A 27,251-nucleotide genomic window follows, 5' to 3' on the forward strand; every position below is an offset into this window, starting at 1 on the left:
TGCCTTGCACAGACTAGTCTATACGCTATAGTCTATAGTGTCTTTCTGTATTGTATGTTCCTTGTTTATGAAATGTTTATGTCTGCTTTATTTTGCTGTATACAGTATGTGTACACAGGTGCACAGCACAAAAATATGGGCATATGCATATACCAAAGACATATAGAGGATCTTTGCATAAACATATGCAGTCTCAGTGGGGCCACTTACCCCTTGAGTGCATCCATTGCAATGCCTGTACAAAAATACAATTTAAAGCCAATGTACCTGTAGTGCTTATTAGGGTAATCTTAAATGAAGTGTTTCAAACATATTTAAACAAAACAAAAATTCTAAGCATATTTAAGAAAGTCACATTTACTCCAGAAGAAATTATCTCTGTATTACTGTATTTCATAATGAAAGAGAATCACTTTGTTGGAATCATGTTTTATTTGCAGAATTAAGGTGAACAGTTTCCACCAAATGCAGCCCAAAGTGTTGCAACAGTAAACAGAAGTATAAATAACAACATTTTAGAAACCTTAAAGATACAATCTATCGATGTGTGTACAATATACAAAACAGATAGCCAGAGTATTCTAAGTGAAAACTCAGGATTTGACCCTGCTCTTATTCTGAAACTGATACAGGGGACATATTAAATAATATAACTCAGTCATTTAAGTTGTCTGAAGCTTTTGATTGTTTATTGTCATCAGTAAAACTAGTTAAAACACTATAGTAAACTGATCATGTTTCGGAAATTATTAGTTGAGAACTGCAAGGTTGGTGGAATGTCCCTCACTTTACTGAGATATACGACCAGCAGGAAGAAACACAGCATCCGAATTTTGGCAGAGCTCTGTCTTATACTGAGTTGTTCCATTACACAACAATATTTACAGCTTTGGGGGGCGACATGGATTCATCATCTGGCCCTCAACCAGAACAAAAAAAAACAAAGAAACTGACAGGAACAATAAACAACCACTGCAAGTACAAAGAAGGGGTGTTGTCTACAACAAGGGCTGCCCTCAGTTCACTTGTTATGCCGTAACAAGGCTGATTGATCACAGGAGGCCCTTGTGAAGAACACCCTCAGGGGTGTATCTCCATGACAGTGCTGATTCCCAGGAAATCACCGGTGAACTTACATGGTGTCCGAATCCATGTACGTATTTGGGAATGTGTGTGTGTAGGAACCCGTGCATTTGTTTAATGAGGGGAGGCCAGCAGCTCAAGAATCATTGTAAGCATGTTAAAATTATATAATACTGTACTGTGCCTATAAAGACTTCTTGTTTTTGCATATCTGTAACTGCTGAAAAATAATGCTGGCAACGATTTTTAGTGACTCACCATCTTCAGTAACATGAGGAGATGATAAATAATCCATCAAACAATTTATTCATTCAGCAGTAATAGTGTACTTAATGCACTGAAGGTGTAATTATAAAAAGAGCCAGAGCCGCTCCCATATTGGGTTTCTGCAGCTGACGCAAACAAGATGAAAACAACTTTAGTCGTTTTTCTGCTCCCATACTCCTCCGATTACTCCAAAGTGTATTTGCACAATACTAGCTGCTGCTGGTCTTTGTTATGACCTAGAGTATAGTGAACTGGATCAGTCCTTTACAGAATGATCAGGTGTTTATTAAATGATCACACATACGGCGGCAGGAATTTTTGAGGAATGCACTGCTTACACTCACACATCCACACTTGGAAGCTGCCCATTACAACCGATCTGATGTGTTGGCCTCTACCCAGCTCCAGTGCAGCAGCTGGGGGATAAGGTCCGTGTTCACAGGCGCCTCGTGGTGGTAATGAGGGAAGGGCTAGTGGTATTCTTTCACTGTCCATTTGCAGATTTATACCACGAGTCCAAAAGTCAACCTTCCAGTAACAAGGCTTGAATTAAAAAAAATGAATTAATCAATAATCAATTAAGCCAAGTTTATATACGCATGCTTAGCTCCCGTTTCCCTTTTTTCACTCCTGGGTTTCTCACTATTAGTGAGTGTGTCTTTTTTGCTCCTCCTCATGTCAAACTAAGTGGCCACATCCTCTTTGTTTCTGACTTTAGGCTTGTATTATCAAGCCTGGGGTTTTCTTTGTGGTAGGCTGTTGTCATGTTGATGTATTCAGCCTATTTGAATGAAAGCAACAGAACAAGATCTTTCACGAAGCACTTTGACTTTGATGTCACAATGCAGAGCCTGAGCTTCAATTGCACAATTATGAACCTGCTTTCATCAGGCTCGGACTCCCAGACGTAAAGAAAGGCGCACAATAGTCCACAGTGTCCAGTGTCACATAGCACTTATTTCTGTGTATTAAAACATACACACACACACACACACACACACACATACACACCATTACTCTAATCATTGCCTGCCGCTGTCCTTCAGTTTGATCAAAAGTCAGATTGCTCAGACTCAAAGAACTTGTGCGTTTAAGTTCAACTGCGGAATAAATGGGTTAGGGTGAGTTATTATGTATGTTGAAAACAAACATACTTTCCATGTTTTAAAATGTGACTAAATTAACAGCAAACATCGACTTTGGTGGGGTTGATAACTAATGTAACAATAGTGGGTTTCTACATTAAATTCCAGTGAACTTTTTAAACCTGCAGTTTTAATATTATTTCATAGAAATACCAGTTTCAAATGGCTTGGATAAACATCCCCTGGTGCTTTATTAGCTTCACTGAATCAACAGAATTAATGGATTGCCTCTCATCATTGTCCCCCTGGTATGTTTGTAGATGTGTGCTTAGTGTGTTTGAATTACGGTTAGACTCGTGTCCGACCACTGGCTTCCCCAGAGAGGCAGATGAGATCTAGCACATGTCGAGCACAATGCAAAGTAAAGAGCGCAGTGAGTGAACAGTCCAGGTGCTGCTCGAGCTTTTGTCAGCGTTTAAAAGGCAGAGATAAGCTGTCACATGGACGTGTTTGCCTCATCCTATTATTGCATGTTCAGACATTGTACATTACCTCTCTATTTGTTTGCAAAAGGTCTTCATCCAATACAAATACTGATTTTCTCTAACAGTCATCTTCTGTAATATGTTCGGGCAAGATGAGAGGAGGAAATGGCAGAGCGGGCCCCAGCTACATATTTACCATACAGATAAAGCCTAAGAGTGGTATCAATCTGATTCCCAGCAAGAAATAAAGGGAATAGCCTCTGTGTATTTACCAAAATATGTGACCGCTACTTCAACCAAAGAGTAATTTTAAACAAATAATAATTTCATTTAAATAACTGAGGTCCAGAGAAGTCATATTATCAATATACAATATTTCACAAAAAAGCAAAAGTCCAAGAAAAGAAAGAAGTTTGTGCAGTAAAACTGTGTCTCTTCTTCATTTCTTTATTCTTTATTTATTTATTTCCTACTCTCATTGATTAATGAGGGTAGGAAATAATTATCAATCATAACTCCTCAGTGTTAGTGGAAGAAGTACTCAGACGGACAGGTAAATGTCATGCATTTAAAATTCTACTTCAGTAAAAGTGCAGAGGTATTATCAGCTAAATTTAGCCAAAGTATTAAGTATTATTTCACCGAAAATATACTGATATGATGAATTACATTTTTAGTTCTGTTGCACCAGTGTGTACACAGCCTTTTACTGTTGTAGCAGCTGCTCAAGTTGGATCTTATTTGAACTACTTTTTACACAGTTTTGTAGTTTAATCCAGTGGTTCCCAATCTAGGGGTTTGCTGCCTTCAAAGGGTCACAAGATAAGAGATACAAGGACAGAAAAAAACAATGTTCTGCTAGACAAATCTGGGTTCATGTTTCAGACCATTCTCTAACATTTGCTCTAATACTTGGGCCACAAGTACCTCAACATTTTATTTAAGTACAGTACTCAAGTAAAAGTAAGTGTAAGTGTAGTTAGTTACAGCCCTCCCCTGATCATCCCCACCCCTGTAACCCTTTGGAGGAGGCCTGAACCCCAACCCTAAACCTAGGTTGAAACCCTATACTGGATCCCGGGACTGAAGTCCTTGTATGTTGAAAATCTACCGGCAATAAACCAGATTCTGATTCTGATTCTGGACTAAATTGTAAAGTAATTAAACTAGCTTCACCTCAGTCAGTTACAACAGTAAAATGCTACATACAGTATGTACCAGTGCATCAGTCAGACTTTTAGCAATCTGATAATGTAAGGAATCAAAATATACTTTACGAAACATAGTAGATGATTTTGATCATTGTTTAATATATTGCAAAATACGACTGTACATTAGCTATTGATCTTATAGTCAAGTTTATATAGTAAAAATATGTAATGTATTTAAATGAATCGCTGCAATATGTTGTAGATGTGTTTGATACATTTTAAATGTATATTATATATGACATGAAATAATTACACAGGGACATTTTCAGCTCATTTTTTACACATCAAAAGAATTTATTTCGGGTGCAGGGCGACTGATGTATATTGAAGTTATAATGACGTGCAATCAATTACACTCTTGATATACAGAATTGCCCCGTTATGGTTAATACAATATAATTTCACGGAAATATGAATTAGTAAACCATCACCACCAAATGAGGGTAAATATTTGGTGCAAGTGTGGAGTCAATGGGTGATATGACCAACAATCCCAATGATGGAAAGAACACGTGGAGGGCATTTCTTTGGTGGTTCAAATGCGTCACCAATTTAGGGCGTGTTCTTCACAACAGGGTCTATATAGGTCTGTGATCTCTGCTACTGAATACACAAAGCATCATTCTAGCCACAAGTTACACACAACGAAGTAACTCAAACAGCTCTCATCGTTAAAAAAAAAAAAAAAAAATGCAGGCTGAGGAATACAATCGCAGGGGTAATCATGAGTCCATTTCACTATATCTACTCTCTTTGTCTGTGTTAATGTTGTATTTCACTGCAAATAATACCTATTCCTGATCAGGCAAGGAGCTGGTGGACTACATCACACAGTACTTGGGCTCCATCAGGGAGAGGAGGGTGATTCCAGATGTGAAACCCGGCTACATGAAGGAGCTTCTCCCTGATACTGCGCCTACAGAGCCGGAGGACTGGGAGACTATCTTCAACGACATTGAGAAAGTCGTCATGCCAGGAGTAAGTTCCTATTGTCGCCTATCATCATATCAGCCATTTGAAACTACAGCAAAGAAGTAAGTATTTTGTCATCTTTTCCCCCCCGAAGGTGGTTCACTGGCAGAGCCCTCATATGCACGCCTACTACCCCAGTCTGACTTCATGGCCCTCTATGCTCGGGGACATGCTGGCCGATGCCATCAACTGTGTTGGATTCACCTGGGTAAGGGGACAACCCACTTTTTTTTTTTTTTCGCTCCACTTTAAAAAATGTCACAACAGTGATGAATGATATTGATACTGGTTTCGCACAGGCCTCTAGCCCAGCATGTACAGAGTTGGAAATGAATGTGATGGACTGGTTGTGTAAAGCTCTGGGGCTCCCCTCCTTTTTCCTGCATCACCATCCTGACAGCAGAGGTGGAGGCATACTGCAGGTTCATGACACCTTGATCTGTTTATCTTAAACTCAAAACCTTTATACAACAGTCTCTGTGGTAACTGAGAGCTGATTAGTTTCCTCTTCTCCTCGACTCTCCTGTTAGAGCACAGTCAGCGAGAGTACACTGGTTGCTCTGCTGGCAGCCAGGAAAGACAAAATCTTGCAGCTGCGGGCCGAGGTCGACCAGGAAGTGGACGACTCATTCCTAAATTCAAGGCTGGTGGCCTACGCTTCAGATCAGGTCCGTGTAACCGCTTCTTCTACAGTAGTTCCCCATCAATGTGATGAAATAAGCTGATGAACTGATTTGATGTAGTGACCGCTTTTATAGGCTCATTCATCAGTGGAAAAGGCAGGTCTGATTTCTCTGGTGAAGATCAGGTTTCTGCCCACTGATGAGCAGTTGTCTCTGAGGGGAGACACTTTAAAACAGGCCATACAAGAAGACAGGAGGATGGGACTGGTCCCTTTCATGGTACGTATACAAAACCGAAGGACGGGTGGGTATAATGAGGGTGTTGGGGGTGCCTCTGTGGGCAGTTTAAGAATCATACTAGTGTTTTTGATATCACGTTTCGCAATACTGCCAACTAGCTTTGAAAGCGTAATATTTCCTAAATGCCTCATGCCAGATCAAGAGTCATGAAGCTTACAGAAACTTGACTTAACACTGTTTACTAATGTCATGTATGATAATATATCAGTCACAGACGACATAATACCACAAAACTACTACTTTTATTTTTGTTACTTAAGTACTTTTTGCTGATAAAACTGATTAATACAGTTCTTTCACCTCTGCGAAGAGCTGGTTCACTTTGACAGTGTATTGAAATGAAACCGAAATGATGATGCCTAGAGGGTAAAAAAAAAAACCCCCAAAAAACAACTCAAACAACTAAAAAAAGTAAAGTATGGAAATTGGTAAGTGGTAAGATTTTAACTGAATTATGTACACACAATATGTGTTTTTAAACATAATTAAAACCATGTGATTTTGTTTCTCTCCTGTTCAGCTGTGTGCGACTTTGGGAACTACAGGAGTGTGTGCCTTCGACAAGCTATCTGAACTGGGACCAGTGTGTATGTCTTCAGATTCACTCACACAGCGATGTCTACTCTAACACTCTTTGCAAAGTCAAACACTGACATGTATTATTATAGTACAGTATACTCGTATAGAAACTGTTGTTCTTCCAGGTGCGGAAGAGGGCCTGTGGCTTCATGTCGATGCTGCGTATGCTGGCTCGGCCTACTTCTGTCCTGAGCTCCGCTGGTCACTGGAGGGCATCGAATTTGCCCACTCTTTTGTCTTTAACCCTTCCAAGTGGATGATGGTGCATTTTGACTGCACAGCTTTCTGGTGATTAAGAACGCTGAAGCCTTATTGCCCTTCTTTAGAAATAAACATTATCTATCTGGAATTAATAACTAATAAATCAAAGGTGAATATGAAGGATGGTTGCTGGCTGGTAAAATGGTTGAACTTTGTTTTCTCAGGGTAAAGGATAAGTATAAGCTTCAACAGACCTTCAGTGTTGACCCTGTTTATCTCAGACATGAAAACTCACAGGCAGCCACTGACTTTATGGTATGATAATTTCACACCTTCACTAAATAAAATGTTCAACCATTATAGTGAATAATTGAATCGAATAACAGTGATTCTTCTTCTCTCTGTTGTTCAGCACTGGCAAATTCCCCTCAGCCGACGTTTCCGCTCTCTCAAACTCTGGTTTGTCATGCGCTCCTTTGGACTGAAAAACCTCCAGGCTCATATCAGACATGTAAGAGGCATTCAGTTCTCTTCCTGCAAATAATTGTAGAGATAAATAAAATCCAGGATCATCAAATAAGGATCAAATTAGCAAGTTTATTTACTGTAGAGAATTCTGATGTGGCAAAGACCATAATTATTTTAAAGTTTCAGAATTTAAATGTGTATTTTGTTTTTCTGTTGTTTTCAGGGGATCGAGATGGCAAAACTCTTAGAGTCTCACATAAGGAGAGACCCAAATTTTGAGGTTCCTGCTGCGAGGCACCTTGGCCTGGTGGTCTTCTGCCTGAAAGTATGTAGCGCAACTTTGAACTATCTAATCAGTACACTATAAAAATGTTTGTGTTAAAGTTAGTTCTTTGTTAGGCATCGTATCTTTCACTGGCTAATCATTACTGAGACGTATAAACTTCAGTCACCTAGTCATACCTTGTTCAAAGGTGAGTTACTATACTGGTTCTTATCAAGCGCATGTGAAGGTGAGAGCAATATCAGTGATCATTAAAAAGAGTGGAAACCTTAAAACTGATGTTGCTGGAAATGCTTTCGTTTTGTTTGGAAGCTTTGAGCTCGTTTGGCCCTGCGATGTTTATGAATATATTATTTTCTTATTGTAGGGAGGAAATGCTTTGACCCAGGAGCTGTTGAGGAGACTGACCCGGTCAGGCACCATGTACCTCATCCCTGCCGACATTCACACCACGCGCATCATCCGATTCACGGTGACCTCACAGTTCACTACTGCAAATGACATCCTTAAGGACTGGGGCATCATCTCCAAAACGGCTTCCACTCTTCTGGCTGAGACGCAGGGTCCCAATAACGCAGACCGATCAAAGGCAGGGGAAGACGACGTGATGGAAGCAGAAGAAAACCAAGACCCCAACTCAGACACCAGGTCTGATGAAAAAGAGGATGCCGCATCCATGCTGGACAAAGCTCAAGTGGAGCTGTGGATTGACAAGGCTTGGAATCGCTCTAGGAGACCAATGCGCTCTCTTAGCTGCAACAGCGAGCCTCTGCCTTACACTTACGTCGGGCCGCTGTCCGGCTACGACTTTGACACAAGGCCTGCTCATAAAGATGTTGCAGGTGCTCTCCCCACGCCATCAACGCCAGCATCCAGTCCTTTGACTAAGGTTACAGAAATGCCTTCAAATCTGCTGGGTAAGCAGGTCCTGAAAAAGCTCACCAAGTTCTACAGCGTGCCCAGTTTCTGCAACCAGTGGGTGCAGTGTGGTCGGCACCCGCTGTGCTGCCCCCTGAAGGTTTCACAGGCGGCTCAAAAACACTTGTCCTCCACCTGCAGGAGAATGAACTGTATGTCTTCTTCTCCTATCGCCAACACAGCTCCCTCTCCCACTCCGCTGGAAACTGCCACTGCACCTAAGCTCCTCTAATGATCCTGAAAGCAGTGTACAGTAGGTACATACACACACAGTAATTCAGCTATTTAATAATTAAACAATTTACTGCTGTGTTGGCGCTGAGCTTCAAATTGAAGATCACTATCTAATTATATCATTGATTTGGGATTACTTTGCTCATTTTCAATCAAGTTTTTAAAATCTTTTTATTAAAAAGTATTTCAAACAACATTAAATCACTTGAAATATTTCAGTGCACAACATTCCTCACAGAAGGTAAAGTAGCTGATGAAATGTGCTGCACAGACACGCTCAATGTGCAGGTTATTCCAGCATTATTAGGCATCCTGTATCAGCTAAAACCTAAAAATCAAATGTAATATTTGAGGTTGACGATCTAATAATAAACACTGAACTCATTCAGAGCCTGATTCTTCCCTCTTCGATGGAGCTGAATATCTCCTGGGTCATGGGTACGTAGCCTTTGTTGTCCTCCAGGTAGAACAGAGGATTTGTGACGACAGCAGGGTTGAAGCCTTCCTCTGCCAGCTTCACCTTCGTTTGCTTAAACGTCCCGGTCACTGCCAGTGCATCCTGCCAGAGCAGAAATCAATAGTTATATAACGCTTGCAAGACATTTTTAGACAAAGTCCTGATTTTTCATATGCTCTAATCTCGTATATAAATCCAGCAGGACTGTGTTTACCTGTATGCGAACGAAGCGTGGCCTTGCATAGCTGGGGAGGTGGTTTTTGACGTGCCGATATGTAGCTTTGCTGTCAAAGTCCATGCTTTCCTTTAGCTTTAGTGCTGCCATTCCAATTCTTCCCTCGTGTCCTAATCAGTCAAGGTCAAGGCAAAAAGAGAACGGATTTCACAACGAGAGCATAAACAGCTCTTCGTGTCTTTCGTACTCTGGCAGTGAAAATGCCCAAGTATTTCAAATACATGCTGTTTCAAATTCATCTTATGTGGTTCATGATTACAGTGGTTAATGATTAATATGCATGTGAAACTTTACAGAATCTTTAAAAATCACAAACTCAAACAGACATAATGGTCAGACCAAAGGCTTTTACTAAAAAGTATCTCTCACTATAACCATCATCTGATGAGTGCATCCTTTACACATCTGAAATTATTGCTAGTAATGTAATTATTACCTGGCACCTTCACACCATAGACATTAGCCTCCTCAATGCAGTCCACCATGAGCAAAAGATCAGCTACCTCTGTGGTTGCCACATTTTCCCCTTTCCACCTGCAAGAGATGACAATACAAAATTATAATTGAATGAAGATTCTTAATATCTAATATTAACAGCTACAGGGAATCAAATATTTAAAAAGCAAGCATATAACCAGGGTGCGTGCAGCTGCTCAAATTTGAAATTATGTTACCTAAATTCATCTTGAATAAAGCCAAATTTAATGTTTTCCTATATCTTCAATTCAGTTTCCAGTCATTCATTTGGTCTTATTTTCCAGGTTGTTTTCTGCTTTTGAGACTGTTATCTATCCACTAGCACTGTTTCCAGATGTGGGCCCAGTGTTTTCATTATTTGCTCAGCTTGTCAAAGTTGATCAGTGTGATTCATCCACACACCTGAAAGTGTCTCCAATGCGGTCTTGAAAGAAGATAAAGCCTTCATTGTCTATCTTTAGGAGGTCCCCACTGTTAAAGTAGAGGTCTCCCTTCACAAACACATCCCTCAGCTTCTTCTTCTCTGTCTGCTGCCTGTTCTTGGCGTAGCCGCTGAAAGGTGTTCTTTCTCCGATCTTTGCCACCAACAAACCGGTCTCTCCTGCGGGTAAAATCATCGAACACAGGGTATGCATTAGTGGGAGCTAAAAGATTAAGGGAAGGGCATATTCGCTGGAGGAGATTGGCTCACCTCTAGGTACTTCAATACAAAAGCCTCTGGAGTCTTTGACTGGCTCCTCTTTCTCTGTGTCGTACCTTATGAGTGCATATGAATATCCCATCTGGAAAACAGCTCAAAGCAATGAAACATACTGTCTGAACTTGTTTTGAACATTGTATCTCATAATTCGGTAAACATGCTCTTCACACTGTAATGATGAAATGAAACCCTGTATCAGCAAAAGTCTTGCACAGAACAGACCTTGTGTAGAAAATGCTCTTTGCCAATTGCTCCAATTTTCCCAATGTAGTTGACGAAGCCAACATTTCCTTCTGTCGCTCCGTAGCACTCACAGATACGAATGTCCCCAAAACGCTGCAGGAATTCAGCCCAGGTGTCGGCCCTTATCCCGTTCCCCACGGCCAATCGGACTTTGTGATCTCTGTCATTGTCTCTCTGGAGGAGAGTGCGGCAGATGTGAGACTTGGATTATAAACATCACATAATGTCCACCATCTGTTCAGATTACAAACAGCAGACTGCAGGCATTATAGCAGCCCCTGCAAACTTCAAGTATTTCATTTGCACAATACTAATTATCACCATATGTGATATTATACTGAGGTTTACCTTTGGGCTGTTGCAGAGGTAGCGCATAATTTCTCCTATGTACTGAATGACTGTCACATTGTACTTTCTACAGTCATTCCAGAAGTGAGTGGCAGAGAATTTACGCCTTAAAACAACAGTGATGCCTAGAAATCAAGAGGCACAGGTTTCAGTAACAAGTTATAACTCAGCTTATGAACTTTAGGACTTTGAAATACAAACAGTGAAAATAAGAGCCAACCTGCCTGTTATTTGAGGTCATATACCTGTTAGTTTAACCTTTAATAAACTGAACCTCAGGATGCAGCCTGGAAATCATGTTTTGTAGTTCTTTGATGGTTTAGTACAATTTGTTTGGTTTGTTACCTTTGTCTATGGCTCCACAAAGTCCCATCAGAAAGCCTGCACTGTGGTAGAGAGGCAGGTATATGTAGATGATATCGTCTGAGCGTACGCCAGCAACCCACTGAAGAAAAGATGCCATCCATAGCCTCTCGTGGTTGATTACAGCTGCCTTGGGAAGACCTAACAGACAACATTGCCATTAGAAGCAGGTGTAGCATAGTGATATTTCTGTTGCTCGGGGGCCCGAGCACTAAAAATGTCAAAGCAGATTAGAAGGGAAGGTGAAATAAAAGCCATCAGATCACCTGTGGTTCCTGAGGTATAGATGTACAGCGCGGGACTCTTAATGTGGATGTTGGCCCTTAGCTGAGGAGACAGAGGCTGGTCTGAGGCCTGCTGGATTTTATCAGAGAGGTTTTCAATGCCTTCCACATCACAGTCATCACTGAGGATAAACACACGGACGTCCTGCTGCTTCAAAGTGGGCAACACTTCCTCCACGGCCCCTCGTAATTCTGACGCACACAGGCAAAAGAGAGCTAGTGAAGGCTTCGATGCAGTAACAATAAAACAGCAAAACAAGGAATTCAACTCTGGTTCTCAGTAGCTCTCAATATTCTTCAAACTAGAACTAGACTGATGTCTGCCCTAATACGTCGGCTGATGTCAGCCTTGTGTAGACACATGGGTATCGGTTTATATGTTGGCCAATAAGTAACAAGAAGTTGCAGCACAGGAAAGTCACACTGGTTTGGAGGTAATTTAATAATAGTGTATGTATTCTATAGTTTGTCCACCAGAGAGAACTGACATATAACACAAGAGTCAGTATCCAGGCTGTGTGTTCATGATATGTGTTTACGTGAAAGAAAGTAATCATCAGAATACATATAGTTAAAGCTTAACTCCCAAATATTGATATCAGCATCATATCAGCCGAGAACAAATTCACAGGAGGATACAAAAATAAAATCAATGATAATCTATTAAAGAAGAGGACAATTCAATTCCTGCACAAGACTGTACTGATCATGAACTGGTATTTGAAATATAAATGCAGGTTTATGTGACACACCACTGCCACCTTGTATTCGTTGTGCAGCAAATAAATAATGCAGAAAACCTGACATTTATTTTATGATCACATGGAGGATTTCAGCTTACCAGCACCAATGACCAGGACCTTGGCTTCACAGCAGGAGAAGCAGTGCAGCAAAGACTTGGATCGGATGTTGTTGTTCAGTAGAGAAGCTATGCATCCCAGCTTGGCCAGTGCGAGCCACATCCACACAAACTGCGGTTCGTTGCCCAAGAACAGGGCCACCGTGTCCCCCTCCTTCAGTTGGGCATGCGTCGACAGAGCTCTGGCCACCTTGTTGCTCTCTTTGTCGGCTTGGCTGTATGTGTAGGAGCTTTCCTCAAACAGCATGAACCTCTTATCCGGCTGCTTCGCCACTTTGTCGAGAAAACTGTCCAAAACACTGTAAAAAGGTTTCTGCCTCTTGAACTTGCCCACGCGTATGGCGATTTGAATGGCAGTGATTGCGTAATTTAAATCTCTTAAAAAATAAGGGTTTCTCGCGTAAAGCAACAATGGCAAAATTGCCAAACCCGTAACAACGGTATATAGAATATAAGCAAACATTTTGAGGAGAAATGTACCAGTCCTACTGCTGCAAGAGAACAGAAAAAATTCACCTCAGAAACAGCAAATGATATCTGCACAGAGACCTGCAGTTTACGCCTCTTGAACTTTGAGCCTCCCTCTTTAGGTGTTTCAGAAGAGTCATCGTCTTGCTCCTGGGTGGAAACAAGATGTTCATGATGCTATGGTGAAACAGTCTTAAACCTAAGCGTATACGTTGTATGAACCATGGTGCCAACAAATGATTGTAGAAGAAGATTAAGAGAATGAAAGAACGAACAACTGTTTTACTTTTAAATTTTACTTTCACGAAGGGCACAAAACTGGCAACAAAAGTCTGGGGATATATGATCTCCGTGTGTAAAAAGGAAGTGTCTGACTTGCACCGCCTTAATAATTACACGTCACGCTTGACGAGATTTAATTTAACCATAATCATAAAGGTTATTCAACATTAATTAACTCCATCACCAACATTATCTGATCAGTTGCAGTTACAATTGTTTAAAGCGGTGCTTTTAAACTAAGGTGAATGAATATGATTAATGTATGGAAAATAAACAGAGTTTTCTGAGGCTATCGGGCCGCCCTTTATTTCACTCCAATTCAACACCTTTGTTATTAGTCGCTTCTTTTATATTTATTATGTAGATGATGTAGATGGATCAAAAATGGCATGAACCTTGTAATTATTTTAATTCTTTGAATTACACTGTAAGAACCATGCAGGCTGTAATATAATGTGTGGCTGTCCCCCCCTTAGTCTAACTCTTTTATTACACAGTTAACACCATTTTCCCAAAACCTCAGTTTTGTATTGTATCCCGTTGATACCCAGCATTTACAAAAACACTTGTGGTATTTATTACGCCTTTCCTTCTAAATGATTACTCACTTGTTCCCTAACCAGTTGGAACCATTCATACCACATAATTACACTGTAACTCATGGGCTGTGTTTCAAATTATGAACTGCTGCCAACAGTGAAAAGTATCAGCCGTTTTTATGCTTTTACTGCTCATCCTCTCTCCGACCTTGGACCAGTTACAAGATGAGAAACTAAACTTTAAAAATATTTCTAAAACTCACAAAACTCATAATTACCCAGGCCGGGAACAACTGCTCTTGCGCAATAAATTAAAATGATCTTACAAAGGATAATGACCTTACAAAGCATAGGGCCATTGTACAATCATTGCAACACATTTGTCTTCGGCCTTTTAATGACCCTGTTGTGACCCTCAGCAAGGGCTCCCAAATATCATTCTGCATCATTGACACATTTACTTTGAACTCAAATTAGTGTGAACACTGAGAAAACTATAGGGGAGACCGGGGATGGTTGTAACACTTTTTGACTCAGCTCCTATAACTTGCAGAATGTTTGCGGTAGGGTACTCAGATTTTGATACAAAGTACCCTCATTTGTCTACTACAAATAGCAATGTTTTTAACTTCTCCAACTATATCACAGAATTCATTATTTGATGTCAAATGCAAGGAGTGCCATTGTTACAACCTACCCCACTACCAGGGTATGTTGTAACACAACCTGGGGTAAATTGTAACAGCAAGATTGAAGAACTAAAAACTGAGACTACACCACAAAATATGCATCTATATAAGTTTATTGTGCATGTGCCAACACTAAAGCATCTTCCTGTGCTTCACTAAGAACAAAAATAACTCATCACTGATGGCTAAATGAAGAACAGTGTCAGTGTTAACATTAAAAGAGCTTTTTTAAAGAACATATCCTGATAATACCTATGAATGTTACACATACAAATGGAAACCTTCAGCAGGAGGTCAGAAGTAGCTCATAATCCATGTAAAATTACAGGAAGACGTTTGACAATTAGTAAAACAACAAACATGCATACTGTGTCTGTCTTAAATGATAAAACATGAACTTGAGTGTGTGTATCTGTGTGTGTTATCCATCTAATCAGAGTGATCAGAGTCACAGTGGTGACAGATGTATGTGGGTTTTCCAGGGGTGCAGTTTTCGTGGGCCCAGAACTTGCAATTTACACATCTGATCCACTTTTCTTTGGGTTTGGAATTTCCAAAGGGCTCCATGCACACAATTCAAAAATCATCTTCATCTGGGGTGTCCTCACCCTTATCCTTGTTCTTCTTGGATCTCTTTTTGGCTGTCTTTCTCTCTGCATTATTTTGTTTGCGTTTCCTCTTTCCAAATATGGCCATTTTCACATTCTTCTTACTACTCTTCTTTTCTTCTTCCTCCAAGGCCTGCTTGTATCTGTGTAGATGTCTGACTTTATCCTTGTCGTACCAGTGGTCTTTCTTGGCCCTGCTTTGGGAAATGGTCTTACAGTAGAGGGACTACTGTGCATTGAAGACTTTTTGACTGCTGTGATAGCCCACACTGGGCAGCTTTCTTGAACCTTGTTCACATGGCAGATGGAGTAGTCTTTGGTGACTGACCTCACTGCTTTTCCCTGCCTCACTTCATCTGATGCAACTTTAAGTACATGTGCAGGCACACCCCTATTTGTTTTCCTCGCCCACTGTCTTGGCATACTGAAAAAAAGGAGTAGGATAGAGAAAATATGTGAATTGTGATTATGGGGATGGTTGTAACATTTTCTTATATGGTGTTACAACTATCCCCACCCCTGTCAGCCAATGTTTACCTAGCTGTATCAGCATGGTGGTTTGAAATTAGCATGGATGAAATGACTCACATTTTACGTAAGAACCTACTCTCTTACCCGATACAAGTTACCTAATTCAAACTTCAACAGCATCAGTACTAATCAAAATATAGACTTGGTCCCAAAAATTACTTTCTTACCTGAAAATTGATGTTTTGACTGTAAAATCTGCACACTTCCTCTCACAGCCATCCAAATTCACATGCAAGATCAGGGAGGAAGTGGATATACATGAAATTGATCACATGACTCTTATGTTATCCCTTATTGGTGAAAGTGATGCTGTTACAACTATCCCTTTGTTACAACCATCCCCGGTCTCCCTACTTACTGCTTAACATCATTGCTTTGTGGCACAGTTCAGCCGACAGCAGGAACAAGGAAAACAAGTAACTGATTAAAACAGACCGCGCTTGACAGTAAAGTACAGTTTTAATTGTCAAAGTTGGATTAATTAAAGTAATTAAAGTTTAAAGTTAATTAAAGGACCGAAGGTTTTCATAGTTTTAGCCCTGGGGAATGTTAGTGCGTTAGTCAGTATAGAATTATAATGCACATGGTTTTGAAACAGGATGTTGAAAAAAAAAAAAAAAAAATCACATATAGGTGTAATTTTTCAGGTGTCCTGCTCAACATTTTTGTCACTGTCCTGTTTCTAGTACTGCACTGTTTATCCCTGTGAACTGAAGCAGGGACTCTGACAGCGTGTGCATTTGTCTCCACCTTGTGGTTTTTTCCACATACGTCACACTTGAAAATTTGTGCTGTTGTTGTGACTATGATGAGTGAGACATAAACATGAAAACTAGTTCTGGTTTTACAACAGGAATTACTTTAATGTTTAGGAAAGTAATTTATAATAAGTCATTCTAAAACCACTACACGCTACTTACATTTTTCCTAAAAACAAAGTAATCTGTTGAGTACATCAGATACTACCTGTGAGAGAACGTCGAATAGCCACTGCATTATAGTTTGCCCTCCATGAAGACTGTTAGACTGTACACTGTTTATCCATGTTGTGTCTTTGATGCGATCACCCCAACAGCGACACTTCTCCACACCATTATTAGACTGATTACTGTAGAAACAGCGATCCTCATCCTGCTAGTAAATACACTATTTATATTACCACTTGTCAGTTAGTATATGTATATCATTTACATGATCAAACTCCCTCCACTCCTCGCAGGCTGACTCTGGCCCCTGAGATTAATCCTTACATTTAAAACGTTTGACTCCCATGAACTGCTATTGATAAAGATGTTTATGTCTCCATGTTGCTTTACTACATACTGTATAAGTCATACTTTGAGATTTGTTCTGTCCCTGAGCTGGAAGTTCACTATTAAAAGTATCAATGCAGCCAGTCAGAAAAGTACGCAGTTAGTGAACACTAAGAACCGGCTCATAGTTTGATGTTTCCTGATATGATGGAGGAGTAGACCGGAGCCGTCAGCGGTATGTATGCCTTCTCATTATCGACGAGGACATAAAGAGGGTCCTGGATACGTCCTGGATCAAAACTCTCCTCCACTAACTTCATCTTCATCTGCTTGAAAGTCCCAGTCACCTCCACAGCGTTCTACATGGAAGAAAAGTACAGGATACTCTCTAAGATACTCAGGTGTGTCAGAATATCATCGAAAATGCGGCAGCAACTCTGACAATGTGGCATAAACATTGATCCCAGTCTTTGTTATTTACATTTTTTTTTTTTGTTTTTCAAATATTAATAGTTTTTTTTTTTTTTTTAATTCAATGTACCTGGTGAAATTCAGCAAAGTGCGTGTGTGAAAAGAAATTACCTGTATCCTTATAAAGCGAGGTCGGGCATATGAGGGCAGGTAGCTGACCACATGGCTATACATTTGACTTCCATCAAATTGGGCGCCTTCCTCCACAGTGACAGCTGCCATTCCTATCCGGCCCTCGTGTCCTGCATTGACAAACAAAAAAACCAAAAAAAAAAACTGATTCATTACCAAAATCAATATCTCTTTTCAATGATCTGCCTTTTGGAAGTCAAGATATTCTCATTAGCGACACTGGGAGAATGTACAGGAGGAGGAAATGACCATCACCTGGCACTTGGACTCCATAAACGTTTGCCTCTTTGAGACAATCACTGATGGTCAGGATGTCAGACACCTCGGTCGTGGCCACATTCTCACCTTTCCACCTGTGGGATCAAAGAGGTTACGGCTTTAAAGGCCTATAAGTTTGTTTGTTAGTTTTTTTAGCACATGAGGCAAAAGCACAGTTTACAGGTATGTGCATGTGGGGGAAGAAAAACATGTCCTCTCTTTGCACGCTAAAAGTGACACAGCAAATACAAGTTTACCCACAATTTCAAAGCTTTTCTAAAGGAGCCTGGTGCATGACATGCAGGGAGGTTTACTGTTTACTGCTGAAAGATTAAAGCAAGAAGTTATCCATGAAAATATAAGGGAAAGACAAAAGCACATTTGAAAGAAAAGGAAACATCATAACGCCTTTGTTTGATTCTTTCTTTCTTATCAGAGTAGAGAATTTTTATCCTGTTCCTAAAAAGCTACAAGAGGTGACACGACAGAAACTGAAACACAAATGGCATCTATCTTTTCACTGACTATTTTGTGCTTTTGACCTTTTACAGTAAAAAGTCAGCGACCTTGTGATGTTTCATCCTCTGTTTGTTCAAGTCTTTAATTTGTCGTTGTGTAATATGGCTGATACTAAGGTGTAAAAATTATAAACAGTTATTCTGTAAAAAAATAAAATAAAATAAACAAGTGTCAAAATAAAAATCATAGTGCACAAGAGCTCTTTACCTGAATGTGTCACCTACACGATCCTGAAAGTAAATGAAGTTGTCCTCATCAATCCTCATTAGGTCTCCACTGTTGAAGTAAAGATCTCCTTTCTTGAGAACGTCCCGAAGTCTTTTCCTCTCCGTTTGTTCCTCACTCTGGGCGTAGCCGACAAAAGGAGCGATGTCTGTGATCTTGGACACCAGCAGTCCCGTCTCACCTTAAAGAAAAAGCCACTGACGTTACCGACGTTATTAATGCACTACTTGCTCCATCACCAGGGTTATGATTTGGTTTGTAAACAGACTACTTGATCTAGATATTATATTAAGTGTCATAATGCATAAAATGAGTATAGAAAAATCTCTATAAAGTGCATAGAGAAATGTGTGATTCAGTATTTTATATTAACAGTTGTTTCTTCACCTTTGGGCGACTCCACACAGAGGCCATTGGCGTCTCGGATTGGTTCATCTCGCTCTGTGTCATACTTGACAAGAGTGTAGGGAAACAGCTTCTACAGGAGGAGGTTACGACATCAGTAATATGTCAAATATGTGCCCAGTTAATCTTCATACCAACAGAATAAACCACTGTGTACATGTCATCATATTGTTGATACATACAAACACAATGCAGAATGTTTTGGAATCAGCTCCAATGATGCATAAAAAAAAATAATCATTTCTTTTGAACTGCTAAATAAATACTGTTTGGAAACTCATTCTTGAACCTGGGATCAGTACGTTTGGTAAACTCAAGGTCATCTTACAAGCTTTTCCAGAGCTTCCCATCACATTCATGGTCCTCTACTAGACTCAGCAAATGGATGAAAGGCTCAAACAGCTGTTCCGAGCTCCGCCATGAGAGGCTGATGAAAGCTCAGAGGTTGAGCTGGGATCACACAGCCTGATACATAGGTATTAAATCTATCAAATTTCAACTAAGTTAACAGAAATATAAACGTTTTTTTGTTTTTGGATGATCTCATCCTTACCCGATGCAAGAAGTGGACACGTCCAATGGCTCCAATTTTCCCCGCATAGTTGATAAATCCCACATTTCCCTCAGTGGAGGCGTAAAACTCTCGGACCTGAATGTTCCCAAAGCGACTGAGAAACTCTCTCCATACGTCTGCTCTGACACCATTACCAATGGCCAGTCTTACTTTATGGTCCTTGTCATTTTCTCTCTGTATTTTCACATGAAAATAAAAATAAACAGATCAAGCATTTTGCTATAACAGCATATAACAGAAATCAATGATTTTTTTTTTTTTTTTGGGGGGGGGGGGGGGGGGGGGGCACCTGTCAGCATTCTGCCAGGCTGTTTATAAAGTGCACGGCTTCTAATCACACTCATATCAGTCATCTAATTAGGCCCTTAATTAGCATTAGAAACCTTTCTGATGGAGTACACCTAATCCCTGTCTATATGTAAGAATCTGACATTAGAAACTATTCACACAAGCAAAAATATTTCTGTGTGACTTCAAAATACTCACCTCTCAAAAACCCATACAAACTCTGTATAAGAAATGTAATTTACTGTAATGAAAGTGACCCTTCAGTTATATACTCGTACAGGGAAATTTACTTGCCAAGTTACTCGATATGGCCTTCCTAAGTAAAGGCCAGCATCTATTCCTAGAGGTGACCAGATACAGACAAACCATCTCCTCTGACTGGTGCAGGGTCACGCAGTAAATTGAGACTGCACTTCATGTGATGCAATTTGATACTCTGAATGGCCATACATGTAGACAAAATGTTTACAGTACTCCTAAATTCAACAGATACATTTGCAAGAAATAACAAAAGTACACAATTATTAAATATCTTTGAATCTTTAAATATTTGCCACAGCACTAAAATTTTGTTGTATTCATAATGTTTCCTGCTGTTCAAACCCCTACAGATAATGACGCAAAAGGCTGGAACATGATAGTCGAGATTTAACTATTTCTATTTTGGTTTGGTTTGCCAGCTGTGCAGCTCTGTGGGAATGTACAGGAGATAACTGGAAAGTTATCTCTGACTTGATCTTCCTGCAGCTCGCTGCAGCCAGTTCACAGGGCTCTGCTTCTGCAGCTGTCCAGAGCAAAGACGTTTTACAGTAGTTAACATGGCAGAGAAGATTGTGCACGGTGACCACAGCACCCTGCCAGAGATTCCAGGGTGAGCTTGTTTGAGTCGCAATATCTCTAGTAATTACAACTAAATTGGCATTCGGTTGATAGATAAAGGTTATTAAATAGGGCTGTCAACAAATTAGACCAATATTTTTAATTATGAGGCATCGGGGACAATCATGGCAGCTCCTTCGCAACTACAAATGAATAAAACTGCACATACATATCTATTTTCTTTTAATATATTTCAATTCTAGGCCAGTTAAATTCTGTCCAAAAGCCTCTACACTCACACAGATTGCCCCTGGTTTGGGTTTCAGATGGGTGTTGTAACTGTAACATGGCAAAGACACTGCTGCAGAGACTTTTCTACATTAAAGAGAAAACTAAATGGAAAAACTAATACATAAAAATGATCAAAATTAAAGGGCAGTATCAGAAACTTAAAAGTTACAAAATATTGCTATCAATCTTCAATATGCTTTATTTATTTGTAAAACAAATATTATTCCTACTTAAACAATCCTGAAATAAGGCAATACTGCTTAGTTATAGGTTTTGAAGCAGGGAGCTTTGAATGGCTGAACAACATGATGTTAAAAGGCGGGAACAGTGAAAGTCATTTCACCTTTGATGTGCTACAGAGGTAACGCATCACCTCTCCGATGTACTGGATAACAGTCACGCTGTGTTTCCTGCAGTCGTCCCAAAACTGAGAGGCAGAAAACTTCCTCTTCAGGATGATAGTTGACCCTTCAAAATAAGACAGTAAAAAAACAAAAAGACATTTTGACAACAGATTCAGCTTCACTTTTATGGCTTTTCCATTCAGCAAGTTCTACTGTTCACAACCTTTTAAAACTTCAAATATTCAGTTATAAAAGTAGATATACACAGCTGACATTTAGTTTGTTTGGGACATTTATCTACATTTTTTTTAATGATTCACCAATACATTTCAGATGTATCTGCAAATACCACTAACTACAGTACTAACTACAGTATTAAGTTATTTCTAAATTCATTTTATATTTTTGAATTGACTGAATTAAAGATGGGCTTCCTAAGTAAAGGCCAGCATCTATTCCTAGAGGTGACCAGATACAGACAAACCATCTCCTCTGACTGGTGCAGGGTCACGCAGTAAATTGAGACTGCACTTCATGTGATGCAATTTGATACTCTGAATGGCCATACATGTAGACAAAATGTTTACAGTACTCCTAAATTCAACAGATACATTTGCAAGAAATAACAAAAGTACACAATTATTAAATATCTTTGAATCTTTAAATATTTGCCACAGCACTAAAATTTTGTTGTATTCATAATGTTTCCTGCTGTTCAAACCCCTACAGATAATGACGCAAAAGGCTGGAACATGATAGTCGAGATTTAACTATTTCTATTTTGGTTTGGTTTGCCAGCTGTGCAGCTCTGTGGGAATGTACAGGAGATAACTGGAAAGTTATCTCTGACTTGATCTTCCTGCAGCTCGCTGCAGCCAGTTCACAGGGCTCTGCTTCTGCAGCTGTCCAGAGCAAAGACGTTTTACAGTAGTTAACATGGCAGAGAAGATTGTGCACGGTGACCACAGCACCCTGCCAGAGATTCCAGGGTGAGCTTGTTTGAGTCGCAATATCTCTAGTAATTACAACTAAATTGGCATTCGGTTGATAGATGAAGGTTATTAAATAGGGCTGTCAACAAATTAGACCAATATTTTTAATTATGAGGCATCGGGGACAATCATGGCAGCTCCTTCGCAACTACAGATGAATAAAACTGCACATACATATCTATTTTCTTTTAATATATTTCAATTCTAGGCCAGTTAAATTCTGTCCAAAAGCCTCTACACTCACACAGATTGCCCCTGGTTTGGGTTTCAGATGGGTGTTGTAACTGTAACATGGCAAAGACACTGCTGCAGAGACTTTTCTACATTACAGAGAAAACTAAATGGAAAAACTAATACATAAAAATGATCAAAATTAAAGGGCAGTATCAGAAACTTAAAAGTTACAAAATATTGCTATCAATCTTCAATATGCTTTATTTATTTGTAAAACAAATATTATTCCTACTTAAACAATCCTGAAATAAGGCAATACTGCTTAGTTATAGGTTTTGAAGCAGGGAGCTTTGAATGGCTGAACAACATGATGTTAAAAGGCGGGAACAGTGAAAGTCATTTCACCTGTGATGTGCTACAGAGGTAACGCATCACCTCTCCGATGTACTGGATAACAGTCACGCTGTGTTTCCTGCAGTCGTCCCAAAACTGAGAGGCAGAAAACTTCCTCTTCAGGATGATAGTTGACCCTTCAAAATAAGACAGTAAAAAAACAAAAAGACATTTTGACAACAGATTCAGCTTCACTTTTATGGCTTTTCCATTCAGCAAGTTCTACTGTTCACAACCTTTTAAAACTTCAAATATTCAGTTATAAAAGTAGATATACACAGCTGACATTTAGTTTGTTTGGGACATTTATCTACATTTTTTTTAATGATTCACCAATACATTTCAGATGTATCTGCAAATACCACTAACTACAGTACTAACTACAGTATTAAGTTATTTCTAAATTCATTTTATATTTTTGAATTGACTGAATTAAAGATGGGCTTTGTGTAAGATTTGAATATTTTCCAAAAACTCATGCCAGCCAACTCTATGCCATTGAACTGCGGGACTGTGATTGTTCTGGGGCTGTACTGGATATGTCCTAATATGTGTCTAGCTCAGGCTGCCTACCCTGACGTATTATAGCAGTGTGAACTTTAGCCTATTTAGACAAAAGCATTTAGAAAAGTGGAGGTAATCTGGTCTTGTTTGACCCGGCTCTGTTCAGATTAATGCTTCACAGCGACAAAAGACTCTTTCTCTTGGTTTCCCAGGGGCAGGAAAACCAGAGGGAGAAGGGGTAGCAGGGACATCACTTTTGTGTAAACCCGGTGAAGGCCATGTAACAGGGGTCCTTCTTTCAGGAACCTGCATGTCTCTTCACGGGGCACAGCTGGTGTATGAGCACCTCCATCGAAACAGCTTGGAGTGATATCTCCGGCATCAAATAAAACTGATGGTGGGAAGCCAGTGCTTGAATGTAGCTACTACATTGTAAACATGTCATAGTTTCTGTGCTTTTGCACATCATTAAAATGATTCAGAGCTGATTATTCATCGTATGTTAAGTCATCGTCGCTGTCCTGTGAAAACGACATCTGTCCAAAAACATTAACTTTTTATGACGCGAGTAAAACAGCTTTCTCTTCAGCTTTGTGACGATGCATTTTTCAGCAAACCCATTGGTTTTTAAATGGTTTGTTTGCCTTAAGGAGCAGGACAATTTTCTCTTGTCAGAAATATATAACAACAACCTGAACCTGGATCTGCTTTAAATTATCCATCACATCTCTGCTTAGATTTCAACCCCACCTGTCAAAACCTCTTTGTGCTTTACAGCTTTTGTTTGGTTCAAATGTCAAATCAGTTTGTTTGATACGGTGATTTTGAAGCTGTACAACAGTTTGGCCTGAAATATGATAACTCCAGCGTCTTCAGCGGTTCAGCACCTGGCAACACAGCTGTCTCGTCCCTGCTGAGGTCAACAGTGGCATTAGCAGTACAACAAGAACCGCTGTGCACATCGAACTATAACTAATTATTTAACAGCCTGAAATGCATGAAACGACCTAACAACTCTTTATCTCATCCATCTCCAAGGAATCTCACACAAATTCTTTTTTGAGCCGAGGCCACAACTGTTTTAGCTAGAGCTCAATCGCCTCACCTGTCTCAATGGAGCCAATAAAGCCTACAATAAATCCAGCTGTGTGGTACAAAGGCAGGTTGAGGTAGATGACATCACTAGGCGTTACACCATTTGAAGCTAAAACAGCCAGAGCTGTCAGGAGGCGGTTCTGATTGACCACAGCTGCTTTAGGGAGACCTGAAATACAGCAAGACACAAACGGGCTTGTGACATATTCTTATGGGAAAATATTATCATCACATGAACCTGAAAAGGAAACGGACAAATGCAGCCACTGCAGTACCTGTAGTTCCAGAGGTGTAAATATAAACTGCAGGACTTTTGAATGTGATGTGCGATCGGAGGGACTGAGGGAGCGGGGTGTCCGGCGCCTCGTCCACTTTATCGGAGAAGCTCTCGATTCCAGGTGTGTCACAGTGTTTGGTCATCAGGAGGACGGTGACGCCCTGCTCTGTCAGGGAGGGCAGCACATCCTCCACGGCGTCCTTTAGTTCTGGGGAGGGTCATACAGCACAATCATGCAGACTTGCCTAGTGGCCCAGTATTGGCAGTGAAATACGAAGCTTATGACGAAGTATGATTAAAGCCAAGTGGAAGACCAGGTTTCACCTTCAATTATTTGTGTGAACTTGGTGTGTGTAACTGAGAATCATCTGAGCCTAGAAGCTGGAGGATTTTTAGTGAACTATGGGAGGAAGTTCAGGAGACGATGACAATGTGCACTGCAGTGTTTTGAGAACAAAAGTACTATTTGCAGCCCTGAGTTGTTTAAGAGCTCTAATACTGAGTCTCGTCAAACCACAGATTCTTGTATCTGAACGTAGATCAAACAAAAACGTCATTTTTCATCTGACAAAAGAAACAGAAATCTACATTTTTCACAGAAGCTTGAAAATTGGTTATAAAATAATTTCAGATCAATATTTAAACTCAAATATTTTTAGTATGTCAACGCCATTGAATAAGTAGCTCATGTCCCATGAATCCCACTGAATCATCCTGGCAGGGCTCCATCCAGGATAATTCTCCAAATCCCTTTTACATCTCTTAGGAAATATCAGCTGCACCAGTCACTTGCTCCACTGTGATGAAAAGAAAAAACTCTGTACAGTATACTATGTCAGTTTAAAACTTGTATTTGTTTATTTGTTTGTGCGCTTCTATTTATATAAAAGGAATCCAAATTGTTAAATGGACTTTTACACTGTACCAAGAAAAAAGAAATTATAACTTCTTTTAAAAACTGCTTGAATCTCTGGGCATGACAGAGGTTAAACTCAAACCAGACACGAAAACTTTAGTTTCACGGCCATAAAAAAAAAAAAAAAAAAAAAAAAAAAATCAATGCAGCCTATGACGGAATTCAACAAGAGCAGAACTGGTTTTCCCTATAGGTTTTGTTCATAAAAACACAGATGCATACCTGAGGCTGCTATCAGCACTTTAGCCTTGCAGCAGTTAAAGCAGTGCAGCAGAGACTTGGTGCGGATGTTGTGGTTGAGCAGAGCCACAGGAGACCCTAACTTAGCCAAAGCCAGCCAGGTGAACAAGAAGGCGGGTTCATTCCCCATGAAGAGCGCGACGGTGTCTCCGGCTCTGTAACCGCGCTGAGCCCGGAGCGCGTTGGCCACTTGGTTACTCCTTTTATCCGTGTGAGTGTATGAGTATATCTCATTTTCAAACACAATGAAAGGCTTGTGTGGCAGCGCGGCCGCCTGCTCCAAGAAACGGTCCAAAACAAAGAAGAGAGGTCTCCTTCTTCGCCTTGACACAAACCTCACGAAAATCCGCAGTAGGTCCCCGAAATACAGAATATCCATCCAAAGATAAGGAGACAAGGTTTTCAATGCGAATGGTGTGATGAGGATAGTTGCTAAAATGACTGAAATAATAAACATCTCCATCCTGCTTCTTGTTTAAAAGCCACAGTTCCTGTGAAAAAAAAAAAAAAAAGAAGAAGAAAAAAAGTGTAGTTCCTGCTGCAAAATGGGGAATGCTGCAAATAAGGATTTTGTTCAGTGGGGCGGGGCATTCCCTCCAAAGTTAGTTAGGTCAATAGAAAAGGTCAGATGTTTGAATATGTAGGAATTTATAGAGATTGAGGGTAAATGCAGATTTCACATAAACAGCGTCATGTGGGTTTTTTTTTTACTGCAAAGACTGAACTTACTCTGCCACTGGAGGAAAGAAGGGGATTATCTTCAAACTACAATGAATTGATCAAAACTTATGTAGAGAAACACATTTAAGGATGTAAAAAAAAAAAAGAGAATTAAGCAACCCATCACTCACACTTATAATCAGTGTCAGGGTCGGCTGAAAAAGGCTGTCGAGGTTACAGGATGTAAACAACGCTCTGCTGCTTGTCCAGGGTCAGATGGTTCAGTGGGCAGAGCTGCAAATACCAGACATTCAGACAACTGACAATTTAAACTGACAAAAATAGCATTTTGAGTTTCTCTTATCATTGGTGGTAATATAGTTCAAATGGGCATGTTACACTTCTACACACAGTTTGGTCATTTAGTCCAGATATGATCAATCTGAGGGGTTAGACTTGTACCTAAAATTAAAAAAAATAAAGTAAAAAAAAAACCAAAAAGTCAGAATGAGTATGAGAGATACTGAACTAAAATTACAGAGGCACAAACACGGTCATAATGTAAGCTATTTGTTTGTTTTTTTGCCCATTTCTTGGCATAAAATGGGACTTCTGAGGCCTGTAGCAGT

General features: G+C 39.9%; 3 protein-coding genes across 4 annotated transcripts; 1 reads left to right on the plus strand and 2 right to left on the minus strand.

Annotated features, from left to right (window-relative positions):
* Positions 1-4,292: 4,292 nt before the first annotated feature.
* hdc (histidine decarboxylase) lies at positions 4,293-9,099 on the plus strand. Its single transcript, XM_056374551.1, has 12 exons — positions 4,293-4,849; positions 4,937-5,109; positions 5,198-5,311; positions 5,403-5,525; positions 5,634-5,771; positions 5,862-6,005; positions 6,547-6,613; positions 6,731-6,893; positions 7,031-7,121; positions 7,219-7,317; positions 7,498-7,599; positions 7,925-9,099. The coding sequence occupies exons 1-12, from the start codon at positions 4,822-4,824 to the stop codon at positions 8,705-8,707; spliced, it is 2,025 nt and encodes a 674-aa protein (XP_056230526.1). The 5' UTR covers positions 4,293-4,821; the 3' UTR covers positions 8,708-9,099.
* On the minus strand, positions 8,862-13,232 carry LOC130168010 (long-chain fatty acid transport protein 2-like). Its single transcript, XM_056374583.1, has 10 exons — positions 12,658-13,232; positions 11,799-12,008; positions 11,515-11,673; positions 11,170-11,294; positions 10,801-10,995; positions 10,570-10,660; positions 10,281-10,479; positions 9,838-9,935; positions 9,381-9,511; positions 8,862-9,268 (listed from the first exon to the last, which is right to left on the minus strand). Exons 1-10 carry the CDS (start codon positions 13,136-13,138, stop codon positions 9,095-9,097), a joined length of 1,863 nt encoding a protein of 620 aa, XP_056230558.1. The 5' UTR covers positions 13,139-13,232; the 3' UTR covers positions 8,862-9,094.
* A 1,516-nt stretch (positions 13,233-14,748) lies between these two features.
* On the minus strand, positions 14,749-26,512 carry zgc:158482 (uncharacterized protein LOC100009650 homolog). 2 transcript variants are annotated; one of them, XM_056374570.1, is made up of 10 exons: positions 25,945-26,512; positions 24,805-25,014; positions 24,540-24,698; positions 21,371-21,495; positions 19,609-19,803; positions 19,038-19,128; positions 18,633-18,831; positions 17,904-18,001; positions 17,628-17,758; positions 14,749-17,404 (listed from the first exon to the last, which is right to left on the minus strand). In XM_056374570.1, exons 1-10 carry the CDS (start codon positions 26,423-26,425, stop codon positions 17,228-17,230), a joined length of 1,866 nt encoding a protein of 621 aa, XP_056230545.1. In that variant the 5' UTR covers positions 26,426-26,512; the 3' UTR covers positions 14,749-17,227. The 2 variants fall into 2 exon arrangements, with proteins under 2 accessions (XP_056230545.1, XP_056230536.1); XM_056374561.1 differs by lacking the exon at positions 21,371-21,495 and adding an exon at positions 22,943-23,067 and having other exon boundaries at positions 25,945-26,510.
* Positions 26,513-27,251: the final 739 nt, after the last annotated feature.

Source organism: Seriola aureovittata, chromosome 1 (assembly GCF_021018895.1).
Source record: "Seriola aureovittata isolate HTS-2021-v1 ecotype China chromosome 1, ASM2101889v1, whole genome shotgun sequence".
NCBI lineage: Eukaryota > Metazoa > Chordata > Actinopteri > Carangiformes > Carangidae > Seriola > Seriola aureovittata.